The sequence below is a fragment of the Dasypus novemcinctus genome, chromosome 11 (assembly GCF_030445035.2).
Source record: "Dasypus novemcinctus isolate mDasNov1 chromosome 11, mDasNov1.1.hap2, whole genome shotgun sequence".
Classification (NCBI taxonomy): domain Eukaryota; kingdom Metazoa; phylum Chordata; class Mammalia; order Cingulata; family Dasypodidae; genus Dasypus; species Dasypus novemcinctus.
The window spans coordinates 47,266,814-47,285,059 of record NC_080683.1 but is presented as its reverse complement, the minus strand read 5'-3'; the positions used below and the strand labels follow the sequence as shown (position 1 = coordinate 47,285,059).

General features: G+C 34.8%; 1 protein-coding gene across 2 annotated transcripts in view; it reads left to right on the top strand.

Annotated features, from left to right (window-relative positions):
• The window catches only part of COL12A1 (collagen type XII alpha 1 chain), a 110,768-nt gene that overhangs the window by 31,284 nt on the left and 61,238 nt on the right, over positions 1–18,246 (top strand). For both annotated transcript variants that reach the window (XM_058307047.2, XM_058307048.2), the window contains exons 14-23: positions 3,215–3,487; positions 8,898–9,164; positions 9,580–9,772; positions 10,845–10,966; positions 12,711–12,860; positions 12,943–13,062; positions 13,155–13,319; positions 13,928–14,074; positions 16,205–16,344; positions 16,891–17,020. In XM_058307047.2, the coding sequence (XP_058163030.1) occupies positions 3,215–3,487; positions 8,898–9,164; positions 9,580–9,772; positions 10,845–10,966; positions 12,711–12,860; positions 12,943–13,062; positions 13,155–13,319; positions 13,928–14,074; positions 16,205–16,344; positions 16,891–17,020 (1,707 nt within the window). The remainder of the gene's footprint in view (positions 1–3,214; positions 3,488–8,897; positions 9,165–9,579; positions 9,773–10,844; positions 10,967–12,710; positions 12,861–12,942; positions 13,063–13,154; positions 13,320–13,927; positions 14,075–16,204; positions 16,345–16,890; positions 17,021–18,246) is intronic.

Genomic DNA, 18,246 nt, shown 5'->3' with positions numbered 1-18,246 from the left:
ATACAAAGCATCAAGCAGACATCCGTAGCATCATTGTGTCCCATGATTTTGACCAGTTCAGTCCCTGTCTTTATTATGAAGAAGGCTCATTCCAAGGTGAAAGCAAATGTGAGTATTCCTTCCAGGCAGAAAGAAGAAAAAGAAAGATATGGGAAAAAGAGTAAAGAATTGAAGAGGAATGAACATCACAGGGGAGATTTAGAAGATTTTTAAAAAGTTCCAGTGCTTAGGCACATCCCCCCAAATCCTGGTTTAATTGGTTTGGCAGGGCCTTGGCTTTGGCTTTCCAGGCGATTCTAAGTATATGATAGGGTCCCATCCAGCTATTTTGCTGCTGAGGGATCCTGGATTGAAGGATAATTGGCTTGCTGATGGCCTGCTCAGCTGGTCTCACGCCTAGCCCCAAGGCCAGCTTGGCCCCTTGTCAGCCCACTTCCTGCCAACTATACCACAAGGTATAATCCATTTGCTTCATTTTTTGGTAATCTAATATTTGGCCCAGTCAAGATCAGATTTTCTAAAAATTCAAGGGTTAGAGATGTGATAAATTTTACTTGAGTACATCATATTGTCAACATTATTGGAGGTAATACAATAGCTAGACTACTAGGTCCTTCTGCTTTTTCAAGAAAAATAGTTTATCAATGTGCTTGACAACAGTATAAACAATATTTAGGAACATTATTATCTAATTGACTTTGACATGTAAGAAGCACTTATGAAGCAGTTTATCGTCTTAATCCTAGTTTTTGAATTGAGGTGTCTTTCTCTTTTCTTTGGATTCTATATTTCTATGTCATTATCGAGGAATGTTGTAATGCCAGTGCCTGCAAATGGTGCCTTTATGTGGCCACCAGTAGGAACAATTGTTTTTACAAGATTTTTTCTCTAATTGAGAATTTATACAGTATTCATTCAAATTAGTGTTGTCATGCCATCAATTAAAACTCAGGCATATTTTTTATTTAATATTTTATTTTGTATCTTAAAATCCTTTTGCACTTTCCTCTTAGGATATTGATAAATTTTGCGAAGAAGTTCTCTATTGCAATTTTACTAGTTCTCTATTGCAGTTTTACTAGTACTTAGTTCTAGCTTTACAAGTCTCAAGAGTGTTAAGATAGTTTTTTAAAATCATGGCAGAAACATGTCTAATGATGTAGGCTTCTTTTGATTTTAGGCAACAAATATCTTTGTGGATATATATTTAGCTTCAAACACAATGCTCTTTTTATTTTTTTCTCAGAGTGAAATCTTTAGCCTGTGTTTGTGAGATTGATGTCTGTTGTCATGGAAATAAACAATGTCACAATACAGCACTGTAGAAAGTAGGGAGGAAAAATAGGCTAAGGGACACAACCTTTGTGATATGTAGAAGCTGAAATGTTTTTGTTTGTTAATTACTGCAGTGTCAATTTGAAAGATAATTCCTATATTCTGCTTAACTTAATTTGTCTTATACTTTTTTGGACTGTCATTTAAATAGTATTTATCTCATTTTAATTCAAAGTCATTTTTAAGTATGATCATTTCAGCCATTTCTGACTGCAACTTAGGAAATTTAGAAGAGGCACATATGGAAGAAGAGTGAATATCAAGGAAAGGAAACATATGGTGCACATTTTAAATTTAGAGACTAATTGTTGGGATATCAGTTAGCAAAATCAAACCAAAACACAACACAAGCAAACCAAACCGAACCGAACTGAACCGAACTGAACCACACCACACCACACCACACCACACCACACCACACCACACACCACACCACACCACACCACACCACACCACACCACATCACACCGCACCAAAGTCCAGAGTTGCATTTATATACTCCTGCAAGTAAAGGAAATATAAAGACCCAAACAGAATTAATGAGGTCCCTCAAATGAGAATTATCCTCAAGTACTGAGGGGGAAAAGTCAATATGTTCTTGAAAATAAATATTCTTGGTTGCAGTGAAATATGTAACTAATTTCCCTCCAGAGATGAGATGTCCTGTCAGCAAAGTTATTTATAATGGAGTTAAAAATTTCCATTTGAGCTTGGGGTCTGGTAGGATGCCCAGCTCTTGTTTTATTTATTTTTCCCTCTAAATTTAACCATATATGATAGGATTTTGTCTGCCCAGATTTCTGTTTCATTTATTGTTATCTTTACTTTTCGTGTTGAAATTTAATTGGTTAATTATGTGAAGCTTTAAGATACTCATTTTTACTCTTCATTTCAAGTGAAGTAATGATAGCCTTCAAAATCCTTGTAGGAACATTGCATATCATTTGCTTGAATATACTATTATTGTTGAAATATATGCTATGAAAGCAGATAGTTTTATATTTATATCATACTGTGGCATAAACCCTAGTTAAGGTAGCTAGTAAAAAGTGACCTTTATATTTAGCTTACATTTAAAATAAGGACTGTAAGGATTTTTTTGGAGGACATTTGTCCCTCCTATTAAAGTCGAGGTTTCCATATTTTTCCATTTGGATTATATTTTCTTTTTGAATTAAAGAACCAAAATTTAGTAGCAGACGTTTTTGATCAGCTAGACAAGTGATGTGTTTTATTTTGATGACTAATTGCTTTTAAGTTTTCCAGAAGAACTGGTTGTTTTTAGTTTCATTAAGGTTAAGCTACACTGAAAGTTTGTATTTCTGCCTTTTAAACTGCATATAATAGAAATTTCCACCAAAAACTGATTGTTAGAATTAAGGTTGCATATGATGAGATTGTTGCAGTTATTGTAAATAATAATTGAAATTAAGCTTACTTAAACTAGATTAGAGAAGAAAAGACCATGGTAAAGAAATAAAGATCATTGTATACAATGGATTATGTCATAAGACAGACTAAAATGTAGTGAAATCTTAGGATTTAGATACATTTTTTCCCCCTTGGTAGTTATTTTTATTTAGGCATGTAATCTTTCAAAACATGGACCTCATTCTTATCCTGAATGACCTTACAATCTGATTGGACATGAGGGCACAAGGGTGATAGGTAGGAACCAAATATAATTCTGAAGTTTTTTCCCATCAGTCTGTTCCACTGACAGAACAGGCAGTATAGGAAGTAGAAATAGTTTAGAAATAGGCAATTACAGACAAGTGACAAGTTGAGTTTGAGTCCAGCAAGTCAGTTTGTCTATATATAAATATTTACATATTTAGTGGACATTTTTTCAGTAATTCCTCTTTCATTGATATTCTAGAACGTGGTTCACCTCAGGATTTAGTTACTAAAGACATCACTGACACATCAATTGGGGCTTATTGGACGTCTGCGCCAGGAATGGTTCGTGGTTACAGGGTCTCATGGAAATCGCTTTACGATGATATTGAGACTGGAGAGAAAAGTCTTCCCAGAGATGCAATTCATACTGTGATAGAAAATCTGCAGCCAGAGACCAAATACAAAATTTCAGTATTTGCAACGTATGGCAGTGGAGAAGGAGAACCTTTGAGTGGAGAAGCTACAACTGAATGTAAGTAACCTCATGGGTGTGTGTTGGGAATTTTACCATCACTTGGTGCGACCTGATAGGCATCAGCTCACATGACAAAGTATATGCCTTTATCCACTTGCATTTTTACTTTATGTGATAAATGAGATCTGAACAATGAAAATCTTTAAGGAGTGTGGTTTAAATTTAGGTTAGTTTGGTATCTAAAAATTATATCAAATTTTAAAATATTGAATCCCTCCAACTAATCTTTACAATTTCCTAATATGTAGAATGAGGATGGCAAGGCTTGTGTCAGAGTTTTCCTGAAGATTAAATGAAATAACAATGTATAATGCACCAAGTGTAATGCTTACCCACTTAGAGCTGTTGGATAAATGATAATGGCTATTGAGACATGATAATTATGCATCCAGGACTAATCTTAGTTTCTTACTTTATTCCTGTTATATTTGGTAAGGTTAAATTGAAAGCACACTCAATTTTCTGGTGATTCAGATTTACCTCAATCTCATTTGTATCTTTTCTTGTGAATACTTGCAAATGACAGTTTTTCATTTCTTTTTACCTGACTGGTAAAGGATTTGCCAAGATTTCTTAATTCTCTTTTCTAAAATATATTTCTTAAGCATGGGTAATTTTAAGAATTTATAGAGAAAACTTTATTCCTTTTGTTTTGGGAGGATTTCAGGAAAACAGAAAGAACACATTAGGAAAAATGGGACATTCTTGCATTGCTGTCTATTAGAAAGAAGTGGGGTAATTTCTCTGGCTAAGACAGAGAAATTCTTTGAGCAACTTCAGTTAAGTACTGTACCCTGATTTAAAGTTGCCCTTAAACTAAAATCTTTTTGGTTGAGTTGTCTGAAGAAATTATGTTTTTAATGCTGGCAAATTCAGTTATAAAGATCTAAGCTTAAATTAGTGAAAAAATTAACCAGATTTTAAAAATTTAAACTCCTTAAAGGAATCTAAATTTGTAAAAAGGCAGGTTTCTAAGATATTCATATGATTGGTTTCCATGGTAATAAATGAAGTCCTGTGTCTGGAGTATATTGGCTAATGTTTAAGAAATTAGACTTCTCTAATTCTGGCAGAAATTCATTTACTGTAAAGAGTAGTCATATTGTAAACTTAGGATATATATGACACATATAGTTAAATTTGTTTTATAGGAGGAAAGATCAACTCATGTAGTTGAGAAATCATGAAAGTATGTGCATTTAGAGGGAAACTTTTCCCAGAAATTCTCCACGTGTCTATTTCCAAAGAGTTTGACCTTTCAGATAATTATTTGGGATTGAAAATCTCCATAAGGAATGTGTTTTAAACAAATATGTTAGCAGAAAGCTTAAACTTTCATGTCTTAGATGCTGAGCATTGAAGAAAATTTTAAATATTATTTATCTGTTTGAATGATTTAAAGGTTAGTGAACAGACATCCCTCTTTTGAACTAGGAGAAGACGTGGCAGTAATGATATATTCACTTTTTAGAAGAGATATGAAAACTGATGAAACTTCTAAGTACAAAAGAGAGAAGACATGAAAATTTCTTTGTTCTATTATGCTTAGTTGTAACTGTATTTTCTTTTCCTCTCATTGTGGAAAGCAAAGCAGTATAAAAAGTATATTCAGAAATCTGAGTCAAGTGAGGTGTTCAGGTGATAGATGAATCCTAAGGTATGGATAATTCAGTAGACTCACTAGGTCATGCTTTTAGGTTTTCTTATATGTGTCCAATGGGACATTTTGGAAATGTTTTCAGGATTGCTTTAACCTGAAGCTCAAGGATATGAAATGTGGATTGTTGATATGATTCAAAATCATAAATTGTGCCCAGAAAGACAGTTGATGGGAAACTTTCTGTTCCCCCTCCGATTTATTGCAGCTGATTTAGCGGTGGTACAGTGGCTGTTTGAAGGAATCTTGTTAGAATTACTAAAACATGAAAAGAACTTACAATGTGAGAGGATACTATAGTGTTTTATAGCATGTGGTACACATATTAATGATGTGAAAAATCTTGATTTTTGCCTGTGGGAAGCCAACAAGTTTTTTTTTTTCCCTTCCTTTCATTCCAAGTCTTCCATTAAAAGTATGAGATATCCAACTTCAACTCCTATATTTTGAAGAGTTAATTAAAAGGCAGCAATATAATTGAGAAGCATGTCAAGGCACAAGGTGCAACATCTGGCTGTTAATAATGTATTTAAATTTGGAAATATTTTAAAGTCTGGGAATCTCATTCTTTTGAGAACATAGGTTTCTTTTCATTTTGAAACTAATAAGATTTAAATGTCCATGTTAGTATTTTTCTTAAACTCTGAGCTGTGTGAAAATGATCTTAACATTTTGTAGTAGAGGGAGAATTTTCTTGTTTCACTGACTGAAAATTTAAGAGATAGAAAACATATTTTAGCACAACACTTTCTGGGAACATGTTAGTCACAAAGCAATTCATTCAATATTTGTGGTGATTGATAATGATAATAAATCAAATAGAATAAATTCTGTGTATTAGTTTCAAAACTTAGGCAAACTGTATCTAGTTTTCCTTTGGAAATATATTTGTTTTTCCTTTTAATAGTTCACACTTCCGGAGAATAGTAATAGAGAAGTGAGGGTTAATCTGAATAAATTTTAATATTTCTAGTGTGGAATGAACTGAGCTGAGCTGAGTATGCTTTTTGTTTTTTTAAACATTAAAATACAAAAGCTTGCTCCACCAATTTACTCTTCGTCAAAATTGTACTTTAGCATCTCTCACTTAGAAACATAATTCATAACCATATCTTGAATTTCTTTACCCATTTTATCTTTCTTACTTTTTCCCTTTATTATGTGTCTTTTTTTATCTGGATACTTTTAATATTTTTTTTAAATCACTGGTTTAAGCAATTTCATTATGATGTGCTTTGTGTAGTTTACTTTATGTTTCTTGTACTTGGGGTTTGTTGAGCATCTCAGATCTGTGAATTTATAGGTTTCAACAACTTTGAAAAATTTTAGGCCATTACTTCTGTTTTTTTTTTTTCTTTCTATTATCCACCTCCCCATCCCTTTGAGGATTTAAATTTTACATATATTAGTCTATTTTAAGTTATTTTAAAGCTCACTGATTCTCTGCTCATTTTTTTGGTCTTTTGTGTGTGTGTGTGCTTGTGTGCTTTATTTTGGGTATTTACAATTGTCAGTTCAAGTCCACTAATCTTTTATTTTGTGATGTCTTCTGTTTATCCTATTCAATGCAGTTTTCACTTTACACATTGTATTTTTCATCTCTAAAAGTTTGATTAGGGTTGTTTTCTTTGTGTTTCACATTTCTACTTAGCATGCTTAATCTTTCTTCTACCTTCTTTTACATATTGAATATAACTGTAATAAATATGTTAGTGACTCCTTTAATAATTCTATCATATTGCCATTTCTTTTTTTTAAAATTTCTCCTCTCCTCACCCCGTTGTCTGCTTTCTGTATCATTCGCTGTGCGTTCTTCTGTGTCTGTTGTATTCTCATTAGGTGGCTCTGGGAATCCATCCTGGTACCTTCCAGAGTGGGAGAGAAGTGATCATTCTCTTGCATCATCTCAGCTCCCTAGTTCATTGTGTCTCATATTGTCTCTTCTCTGTGCGTCATCTTGCTGTGTCAATTCTCTGTGTGGACAGCACCACTCCTGGGCAGCCACACTCCTTGCACATGGCAGCACTCCATGTGGGCCAGCTCGCCACACAGGCCAGGAGGCCCTGGGTATCAAACGCTGGGCCTCCTATATGGTAGGTGGAAGCTCTATGTGTTGAGCTACATCTGCTTCCCCATATTGCCATTTCTAATTCCATTTCTATTAATTGATTTTTCTCCTCATTATGGGACATATTTTTCTCCTTTGCATTCCTGGTAATATTCTAAGAAGCCATACCTTGTGATAAAATTCATCTACAATATTTTTATATGTCTATAAATATTCTTTAGCTTTGTTCAGGAATGCACTTAGGTTACTTGAAATAGTGTGATCTTTTTGAAGTTTGCTTTTAAGCTCTGTTAGGCAAGACCAGAGCAACCTTTTGTCTAGGGCTAATTTGCCCCATTGCTGAGTCAATATCCTTCTTATAGTTTACACGATGCCCCCAAATTATAAGAATTTTCTCTCTGGCTGGGGTACTTCTGGCCCTGTATGAACTCCAGGAATTGCTCCCTCTGTTCCCTTCAGGTGATTCTTTCCCCAGCTTCAGGTAGTTTCCTAACACATATGTGCTGGAACTCATGGCATACTGTCTGCAGACTTCTGGAGTTTTTTCCTCTGTGACACACTCTCCTCTAGAGTACTCTAGCCTGCAAGCTCTAGTTGTCTTGGACTCCGCAGACTTGTAACATTAACTTGTTTCCCAAGGAGGACCACCAAGCACTGTCGGGGTTTTTCCTTCCTGTACTGGGGCTTGAAAACTCTCTTCTAGCATTAAGCCAGGGTAGACATAGGGCCAACCTCATTTGTTTCTCATTTCCCAGGGATCACTGTGCTGCATAATGTCCAATGTCTTAAAACTTTTGTTTCATATATTTTGTGTGTATGGTTTTAATCACTTCAGTTGGTCTTTACCCCTTTTGAAGATGAAAATTTCTCTCAAGTAAGGATTCTTTGCAGTCTTTCCTTCAGCTTAGTTTCTTCCTATAGAAAATTCTATAACCTTTTTAACATTAAGATTATTGAACTGAATGCAATTATCCTGCTTATAAACTCTGATGATGTATAAGGAAAAGGACCTTGTTGACTAGTTGTAGATATTTAGAGACCAGTTTCTGATATTTTACTACTTAATAGCTGTGAAATATTAGTAAAAGATAATTTAATAAGTAATATGGATATATACTGATCAAGTTGTATTCACATATAGTACTTCCTAAAATTCTCAATTTATCCCAATTTATCTTTAAAGCCCTTGAGGTATTTTTATCTCTCAGAGTTTCCTATTCCTTTCTGGCCATTGTCTTACATGCATATGGCAATCACAAGGAATAGCTCTAACCACAGTCACACTGGATAGTCATTTATGGTTTGAAACTTTTCCTGACAAGGCCCAAGTAAAATTTTTAGTCTTACATTCCTGATGTTAGTATTCCTCACAACACTGTAGCTAGTAAGAATTCTTTACAGATGGAAATATAACATTTCTAAAATCTCATCTCTGGATATGGATATTTTCTTTCCTAAAGTCTCTGGAATGAAGAGGAAATCCTTGCAATTTGAACTTTCATTTTTGAGTTATTAGGCAGATAAAAAGAAAACATCTTAATGAGCTTAAGCTCATATGCTATCATGAATTTATGTGAGTACAATGTTAAGCAAGATTAAGAAATCACAGATGGTTTCTTGTCATATGCATGAAAGATGGACATATATATGGTATATATTTTAGTCTTCTTTTTATTTCATAGTATCCCACGATTCTAAGACCTTGAAAGTGGATGAAGAAACAGAAAAAACAATGAGAGTTACCTGGAAACCAGCACCTGGGAAAGTCATGAACTACCGTGTTGTATACCGCCCCCGTGGGGGAGGGAGACAAATGGTTGCTAAAGTGCCACCCACAGTCACCTCAACAGTGTTGAAGCGACTTCAGCCCCAGACCACATATGACATCACAGTTCTACCAATTTATAGGACAGGAGAAGGAAAGCTTAGGCAAGGATCGGGAACAACAGGTACAAGATACTTTTTGTTTTCGAAAAGTGTGTAATGTTTCAAAGGAAGACTTTAATATAGTGTATCTACTTTATTTGTGACTGCTTAAAACAGATTCTGTAATAAACTAAATTATAATTAATAGAATACATAATTAATATATGCATAAAAATGCATATCTCTGAATTGTGAAAATAATTTACACATCCACTTGGGTGGCCTTCTGTTATTAGGTTTTATTGGGTTTGTTATCTTCTAATATGAGACATAATTCTTATTATAAATATTCATTTTAAGTGTATATTTGTGATGAATCCCATGTATATCACAGAGTTATTTCTATTTAGATGTATTATTTTAAGGGCTAATATGAAACTCTAAAAGCCAGCCTAGTTTTTTGGATTATGTTTCTTAAATTTTTTTTTATCTTTACAGCTTCTCGATTTAAGTCACCCAGAAACCTTAAAACATCTGATCCAACAATGTCAAGCTTCCGAGTGACTTGGGAGCCTGCTCCTGGGGAAGTGAAGGGTTATAAAGTTACATTCCACCCTACAGGAGATGATAGAAGACTGGGGGAATTAGTGCTTGGACCATATGACAACACAGTTGTTTTGGAGGAACTTAGGTAGGAATTAACTATATTCGTTTGTGCTAAAACAATGAACAATGTATGTAAATTATTGACCTTACACAAATAGTCACTCATGTGTCTGTTTGCCATTAGAGTGTTTAAAATCTGCTGATGTTGTTCTCTTATACTTGGTGCTGCTGAAGTTGAGGTTTTAGGTGAGCAGCAGATCTTAAGGCACGAGCAAACTTATTTTTGTAATATTTTAATGATTTGTGTTATAGAGGATCAAGAGTGACATCTTTTCAACCACACCCTGCTTTTTAAACATGAACATCCCTGAGCCTAGTTTCATGAGAAGCTGCTTGCAACCAGCCAGCCCTGTGTAAATGTGGGGGTTCCTGTGCCTTCTGGAAAGGCACAGGTGACTCATCCTGAGATCCTGAGTGTGAATCATCCTCTAGTGTGAGACATGGAAGAGACACGGCAGGACTCTATACTTGATGCTAGTTGGCAGGAGAGGATGGGCTGATTAAAGGACTACCTTTGGGCTGTGCCGTGGAAAACAAGGAAGTTAGAGTTCTAATGGGACCTCACATTCATTTCTGTAAAAAAGGAAGGACTATTGTGTATTGCCTTTTGGGAAGTTTATTTGTTCAGCCATTCATTCAACAATATTAGCATCTAAATACAAGAGTAGAGCCGTTGAAATTTATTGAGCCTACTAATGGCCAGGCATTGCGCTAGGTACCTTCTCTTACCTTGCAAAGTACATTTTAGTTATTTTCTTAAAGCCCATTACTTAGCAGCAGTGAATAAAGAGCCAGGTCGTTTCCTTACATGCTCAGTGGCATGGTAGGAATTCTGCATGGGATAGAAAGGCAAGGCAGAAACTGGTGCTGTGACCCCTGGTATTTTCAGGAGAGCTTACAGGTTAGTTTCCCTTGATACCTAGCAAGGTAAGCATGAAAGAGAATGTGGTGGGAATTAATTTACTTCTCTTATAATGTTATGCATTTTAGTTCTAAGTGAAAGGTAGTAAATGAAGATAAATGTCTATAAAAAAACAAAAAAAAATACTACCACTTGAGTCAATTATCCATACAGACTATATTTTTTAACATTTCAGGGCAGGTACCACCTATAAAGTAAAGGTTTTTGGAATGTTTGATGGAGGAGAAAGTTCACCACTCATTGGACAAGAAATGACAACCCTTTCTGATACAACTGTAATGCCAATTTTATCCTCAGGTAAGAAATTGAGTTATTTTCCTCTAGGAAAACTTAACATTAGGAAACTGTTTCGAATGTGAACTGTTAGGTTAATCATACAATGAAAAACAACTACAACAATTTTAAACTGAAATTATTTAAATAAATTGCATACTTAAATAATATCTTCGAAATTCCAGCCAAACATATTTTTGACATTATTTTTCAGGCTTCTCTCATTGGCATTATGTTAGTTATGTAATATTGTATTATTTAAAAATGAGTTTTACCAAGGGTAGATTATGTACCTTTTCTCTCTAGTGACAGCAATGTAGTTTTCTTTTGTTCAAGTAATTGCAGAAGTGATTTTTTGTGATGGGTAAGCAGTTAGATTACATAAATAGGTGAGAAGGCATGGTTTGCAAAGCGAAATGGTAACATAAGCCCCTTAGATTTCTGCCTCTGCCACAATTATAGTCTTGTACATACAGCTAGTTTTCACCATTGTTAGAACTAGAAGTGGGTGGGTAGAGTTTGTTTCTAAATATTTTCCATCATTTGCTTAAAAAGAATAGATCTAGGTGGAGGAAGGGTAAGCTTGCAAAGGCTCAGGTTCTTGGAAGAGTATTTTAGAACTCTCAATTCTGAGGGAGTATGTAGTATACAAATGACAACTTCTTAATGTTATGAGCATAAGTTAATTTTTCTCAAGGAGTTTTCACTCTTTTGAAACATAAAAATCAAATGCTAACATGGCAAGAAAAGGTATATTCATAGCTGCAAAAGAGTATTTTAAAAAGTGGATGTGGATAAAAGAAATGAGGGTCAAATCTTGCTGTTTTGCATTAATGTTCTATTGTTTCTCCTATGATGTTATTAACTGACTTATATTTTTATTTTGTAGCTTGTGCACTGAGGATATTGGGATTATTCTCTTTCCAAAGCGCCCTTAGCTTTGTATCAGTGTTTGTGCTTGTTGTCTCTACATCTTTGCACTTGTGTATTTGTTTGCATATGTTTTTCTAAATTATGTTCCTTCTCTCCTGATTTTTTTAAATGTGCAATTTTCACCTTCTGTATTTACCTGACTGCTATATGTCGTTGATGAAAAGTTAAACAATTAATAACTGAATAAGGAATAATACTGCATCTGTTTTTCTTAAACAATATGACTTAAAAAAGGTCTAATTTTAAGAGTCATGTATCAAATCCTTGAATACATATAATAGTTGCCTAGTAATTTAATTATTTAAAAACATACTTTTGGCTCTCTAAAACATTTTATAGTTTTTATGTGTTATCAGTCCATATCATACTTGTCTGTCTGACCACTAAGTAGTGCAGAAAAATGCAATATCTAATCTTTAGATCATATTAAAATTTAATTAATATTAATATAGTAATTCATTAATACCTGATAGTCAAATGGCTGTACATTCTTATTTATTTCAGCTCCTGAGTTTGAGGGCCCATCCTAATTTGCAGTGATGGCTTAATTCAAGTTTCCAGGTTTTGTGACTGTGTCAGGAAATATAGCAAAGAGGAAGGAAAGATTTGCCACAGAAATAATCACTGGAGGAACTGATGATTTTTGTGATTGTTGTTTGAGGTTAATAAATTATTAGGATGTGTTTTCAGAGTCTTGTACTGCAAATCAACAAGCCATAGAATTGAAACAGTCAGGCAGCACTGGGTATCCAGGGGGTGATAGAATCACAGATAGGTAGTAACCCTCCCAACAATTTGCTCCTTACTCTGTCCTGTGTCACAATTGCCGTGTCAGGGATGGAGTGCCTCACCAGAGCTGAAGCAGACATTGTGTTACTGGTGGATGGATCATGGAGCATTGGCCGGGCAAATTTTAAAACTGTGAGGAATTTCATTTCTCGTATCGTGGAAGTCTTTGAGATTGGCCCCAAAAGAGTACAAATTGGTAGGTTCTAACATTATTGAAGACATTTAGTCATTTTCATTGTGCTTTTTTATATACACTAATACTGACGTTGTTCTTTTAGCCCTTGCTCAGTATAGTGGGGACCCCAGAACAGAGTGGCAGTTAAATGCTCACAAAGACAAGACCAGCTTGTTGGAAGCTGTGGCAAATTTACCATACAAAGGAGGCAACACTCTTACAGGTGAGTAAGGAGTCTCTTTCAGCTCTTGACTTTTGTCCAAAGCCTGAGGCAGAGTAGTGATACAACTGATTCTCTTTTAAAAATCCCACTAGGCATGGCTTTGAATTTCATTCGCCAGCAAAACTTCAAGACCCAAGCTGGCATGAGGCCTCGAGCTCGCAAAATTGGTGTTCTCATCACTGATGGAAAATCACAGGATGATGTAGAGGCACCTTCAAAGAAACTCAAGGATGAAGGCGTGGAGCTGTTTGCTGTTGGTCAGCACTGGAATGGATATCCTCTGGGATAATGCCTCTGGGGTTACCGATGTGCTGAGAATGTATTTTAGTTCAAAGTATTATCCAAAGCGTGTGTGCGTGTGCGCATGCGATACACACATCCACAGCAACTCACATTTCCCCTATCACACATTTATCAAATCCCTTGTCAAGAATTATTTCACTTTTTTCTTTTCCCCTTGTAATGAGACAAAACTACATGGTTTCTTAGAAGAAAAGTCAGGAATCAAGTGGAGAAATGTACTTTTAACAGGACTCAGGAAAATACCTGTTTATTTTTCCACAGCACCATGTTTATTTTTAGTATCAGTTATGTTATTTTCTAGGAAAAACACTGAAAAGGCACTTTTTTTTTGGGTGGGAAATGGGTGCTAGAAGCATTTAGAGGAAGCTAATTTAGAATAGCCTTCAGTTTATACTCCTTTTGGTTTATAAGCTATAGGTAAATAATCACTTTATTATTGAAGAAAAAATATGTATATTCTAGTTAATATAGAATACATAGGAGAACACCTAAATTATTTGTTTTTATTATATTGATTGTTTTTATACAAAATGCTTTTATGTGTATATACTCATTTTTCAAGGTATTAAAAATGCTGATGAAGTTGAGTTAAAGATGATTGCCACTGATCCTGATGATATACATGCGTACAATGTGGCCGACTTTGAGTCACTTTCTAGGATAGTGGATGAACTCACCATTAACTTGTGCAACAGTGTCAAAGGTCCAGGTAAGTTTAGCCAGGGGTTTCTCATCCTTATCACTGTTGATGTTTTGGACTATATAACATGATCTGCAAGATGTTTAGCAGCATACCTGGCCTCTGCCTCCCAGATGCCTGTAGCAACCCCTGAATTGTGACAACGAAAAATATCTCTAGATATTGCCAAATGTTCCCTGAGGGGCAAAATTTTCCAGTTAAGAGCCACTGATTTAGTCCCTGGCTTTTTTTTCTGATTTGTTTCTAGAACCAAACTAGAAAATGACTTCCAGTTTATTTGAGAATATATTTAGTTTACACATACACACACACTTGTATACATAAATGGGATAGAGAGAAAAGGAGAAGGAGATATTCTCTTTTCTGGTGTCTGTCTACTCTCCTGTAAGGCATCCTCATTATGAAATTGCTAAGTTGCCATTAAATGGCTGCTCCCAGACTTTTGTTTTTTAAGGTTTGGTAACTTTTTGATTTCCCTATATGAGTGGGAATGGAAGAGAGGTCTTGTATCTGATTTACTTTATTTTAACTATGGATGGTCAGATTTGATATTTTACACTTGTGACCCCTAAATATAAAGAGAAATGACAATCTTAGAGTTTGGACTTTTAGGAAGCACCTAATCTCCCTTTACCACTGAAGAATATGAAATTTAGAGATGTCAAATTATTTACTCAGGGTTAAATGGTTTCAGATATTTTTAGGGGTCTTAGTAAAAGGTAGTTTTGGATAAGGAATCAGGATTGAAAAATAAAATTATAGAACTAGATTTATAGTGATAAAGATGGTACAGATAGTAAGGAATTTTGATAAATTAATGATAAAATTGGTAGTTCTTATTACATGAAGAGAATTCTTTTTAAGTACATGTGTGTTATGGTAAAGACAGTCTTTCATTATTTTTATTTTGGAATAGCTGGAATTTAACAAATAATGTATAAATGCTTTAGGTACTAGTATAACATTTATTTGAATGTTCCTTCTTGAGTTTCTCTCCAAAAGTTTGCAGATTTTAAAAAAATTTTAACTAACAGACTGACCTTATTCCTGGAGAAATAGATCAACCATGCAGCCAGAATTTGAAGGCTCTGGCTCTGGATTAACTGAAAGAATTGTTGTTTTATTCAATAGGAGAGAACTTTGAGTAGGGATGAAAACATCTTTTTTTTCCTCTTGCTTTCCTTTATTTTTTATCAGTTGTAATGGTTGCATTCATTCTAATTTTCCAGACAGTAAAATTGCTTGCTAATTATATAGGTTCAATTATGACCCAAGTACAATAAAAGTTAGGATGCTAAGAATGGAAATGCTTTTCCCATTTTTGGCTTACAAAGAAAGTAGGAAAGAGTTTATATGAACATGATTTGCCATGCTGATGGGGTCACTGGATTAATTCCTTTCTCTTTAAACTATTATTTGGGACATCTTCCTAAACTAATAGTTATTTGTCTTTAATATTTCTATTTTGTAGCTATTCATTCCAGATACTCTTCTTCACTAGTCATTTCACCTATCATAAGAGAGCAAAATCATAAGCAATAGGATATATCTAAATTTTAAAATACTTCTTTGTTTTCATTCTCTCATTTTCAGCTTCCCTTACCACTGAACTAGGTTTTGTAGAGGAACTAAACACAAATAAGAAAACCAGTTTTGTCCTTTTAGAGTTTAAACTTTCATTGAGGACATAGGACATGGATATAAATAATTGAAATAAGTAGCAGTGAACTTGGTGGTGATGATGGTGATAGCACAATGGAGAAATTGAATTGTCAGGATTCAAATACTTGTTTATTGATTATATGGACAAGGTTAGAGAGGATAGAGAATCTAAGGATGATTAGAATTTGAGTCTAGGTGACTGGTAAACTGGTGGTGCCATAAGAAAAAGGGAGACCAGCTATTAAGGAAAAGAAAATGAGATCAGTTTTGAGTATTCTGAATAGGAAAGACCCTTTGACTACATATTCGGAGATGTCTCATAGACAGCAGGGTTTTTAACTGATTTATTATAGCTACTTAGTATGTGAAAGGAAGTGTGCACGCTAGAATATGGAAAGTAACACCATTTCAATCTAATTTCAAATTTCATCATATCACTACAATAATGGAAAAAAATGCACTTTATTTCCATGTTAGGTGACTTGGAAGCACCATCTAACCTAGTTACATCTGAACGAACCCATCGATCCTTTAGAGTTAGCTGGACCCCTCCTTCTGATAGTGTGGATAGATATAAGGTGGAATACTATCCGGTTTCTGGAGGGAAACGTCAAGAAGTGAGTAGACAACACCAACAACTCACTCTTTCTTAATGTTACCATTGTGTCCTTATAAGAGAGTTGAGGAAATGTGGGACAAAATAGATGTAGGGAGAGTTGGGAACTAGTCAATAATGGTGGTTTTTAATCCTTGGTAGGCGTGCATTTCCATTTGGGTTTGATTAAAGGGAAGAAGTTTTTCTTAAAATTTTATGGGTTTCTAGGAATTGCAGAATGGCAATATGATTTTTATTAAAATTTAATTAACGGATGCTTGATTTATTCATGAGTCTATGCTAGAATCATGGAGTTGGAAGAGAACATTAAATATGATCTAGTTTTACCCATTCATTTTACAAATAAGGAAACAAGTGGGAGAATAAATAATGTGAGTTGTCCAAGATCACATTGTAACCTGGTAGTTTCACAAAAGAAAAGACAATGGCCTCATTCAAATGCAATTTCTAAGCTTATTGCAGTTAATTGGTTTGTAAATATAGTAAAAAAAAGGAGAACTGACTATAACATAGTTTTTTAAAATTGATTTTTTACTTTTCCCCCTAGTTTTATGTAAGTCGACTGGAAACTAGTACAGTGCTGAAAGATCTGAAGCCTGAAACTGAGTATGTTGTTAATGTGTATTCTGTGGTAGAAGATGAATATAGTGAGCCTCTGAAGGGCACAGAGAAAACCTGTAAGTCATATTTTTAAAGACATCTCATTGTTTTGTTCTCCAAGATAAAGAATGATATTCTATGTGAGAGTTTTGCCAGCATTCCAAATCATTCCTTTATTCAGTATCCGTTCAACGACTCTTTACCAAGGACATTCTTTGTGCAGGTGTCAATAAATACTCAAGTGTTTTTCTGTTCTTACTAGCTGCACCTGCCGTCATGGGACCCTACTGGTAAAAGGAGATGCTATGGCCATTAGCCAGAGATAATTTGCAGGGAAATATATTTCTAACAGGGTTTACATCATAGAGTTTTAGGACTTTCTGATTTCAAGAATATCTCTTAAAATGCAAATATTCCTTTCAGGGATAATAATTGAATCTTACTCTGGTTGTTAGGTGGTGACATTTTACTGATGACCAGAGCTGTTCAGGAATAAGATACCAGGAAAGGTCCATATAGGGTGTGGAACTAAGAATAAGAAAAGGAGCTGTGCAGAGATGACCTGTTTCAATTCTGCTGATGGCTGGATCTCCCTGCTGGCATTAGGATCTCCCCTTTCTTTCTGGCCTCTGGCCTCTGGCCTTTACTAGAGAGGCTCTAATGGCTTTGAGTTGAGTCCTTGGGGGAGATGCTACTTGTCCTATTCCTAATTGGGTTCCCAAGGCCATATGAGTAGAAAATACCCTTTCCTTCCTCCCTCCTCTTATCTGGGGCTCCAGTGTGAAGAGAGACCACTTTTAAGAGGAAGGAGGGGGCATCGTACTCTCTGGGACAAGAACTGACTCCACCTACTTATCAGTTTCTTGGGTCTTATCTCTTCTCTTATATACCTTCATACTAGACCATAGGAGGCTAGAGGTAATATATTTCTTAACTGGCAGGATTAGCTTGATTACTCTTTAAAACTTGAAGCTCAATCTTTGAATAAAAAATAGAAAGCTGTATGAATATTAAGTGAAGAGGATTCACTTTTTATTCTAAAACTTTTTATTCTTCCTCATGTGCTTGGTTTCATAAAGCCCATAAATCCCCTAAATTCCAGTTAGGAAATTATGCTTCCATTAATTTTTTTGGAGAATTAACTATTGTGTTGGCTACTGATGAATGAAGTTCTATGATTGACAATGAATATAATCAACTTAGAGATATTCCAGGAAAAGACTGAATGAAGTCTCAGCAAGTGGGTATCTCTTTTGACTTCCAGATTCATTCACTGAAATGCCATTTGAATTTTAAATGTAAA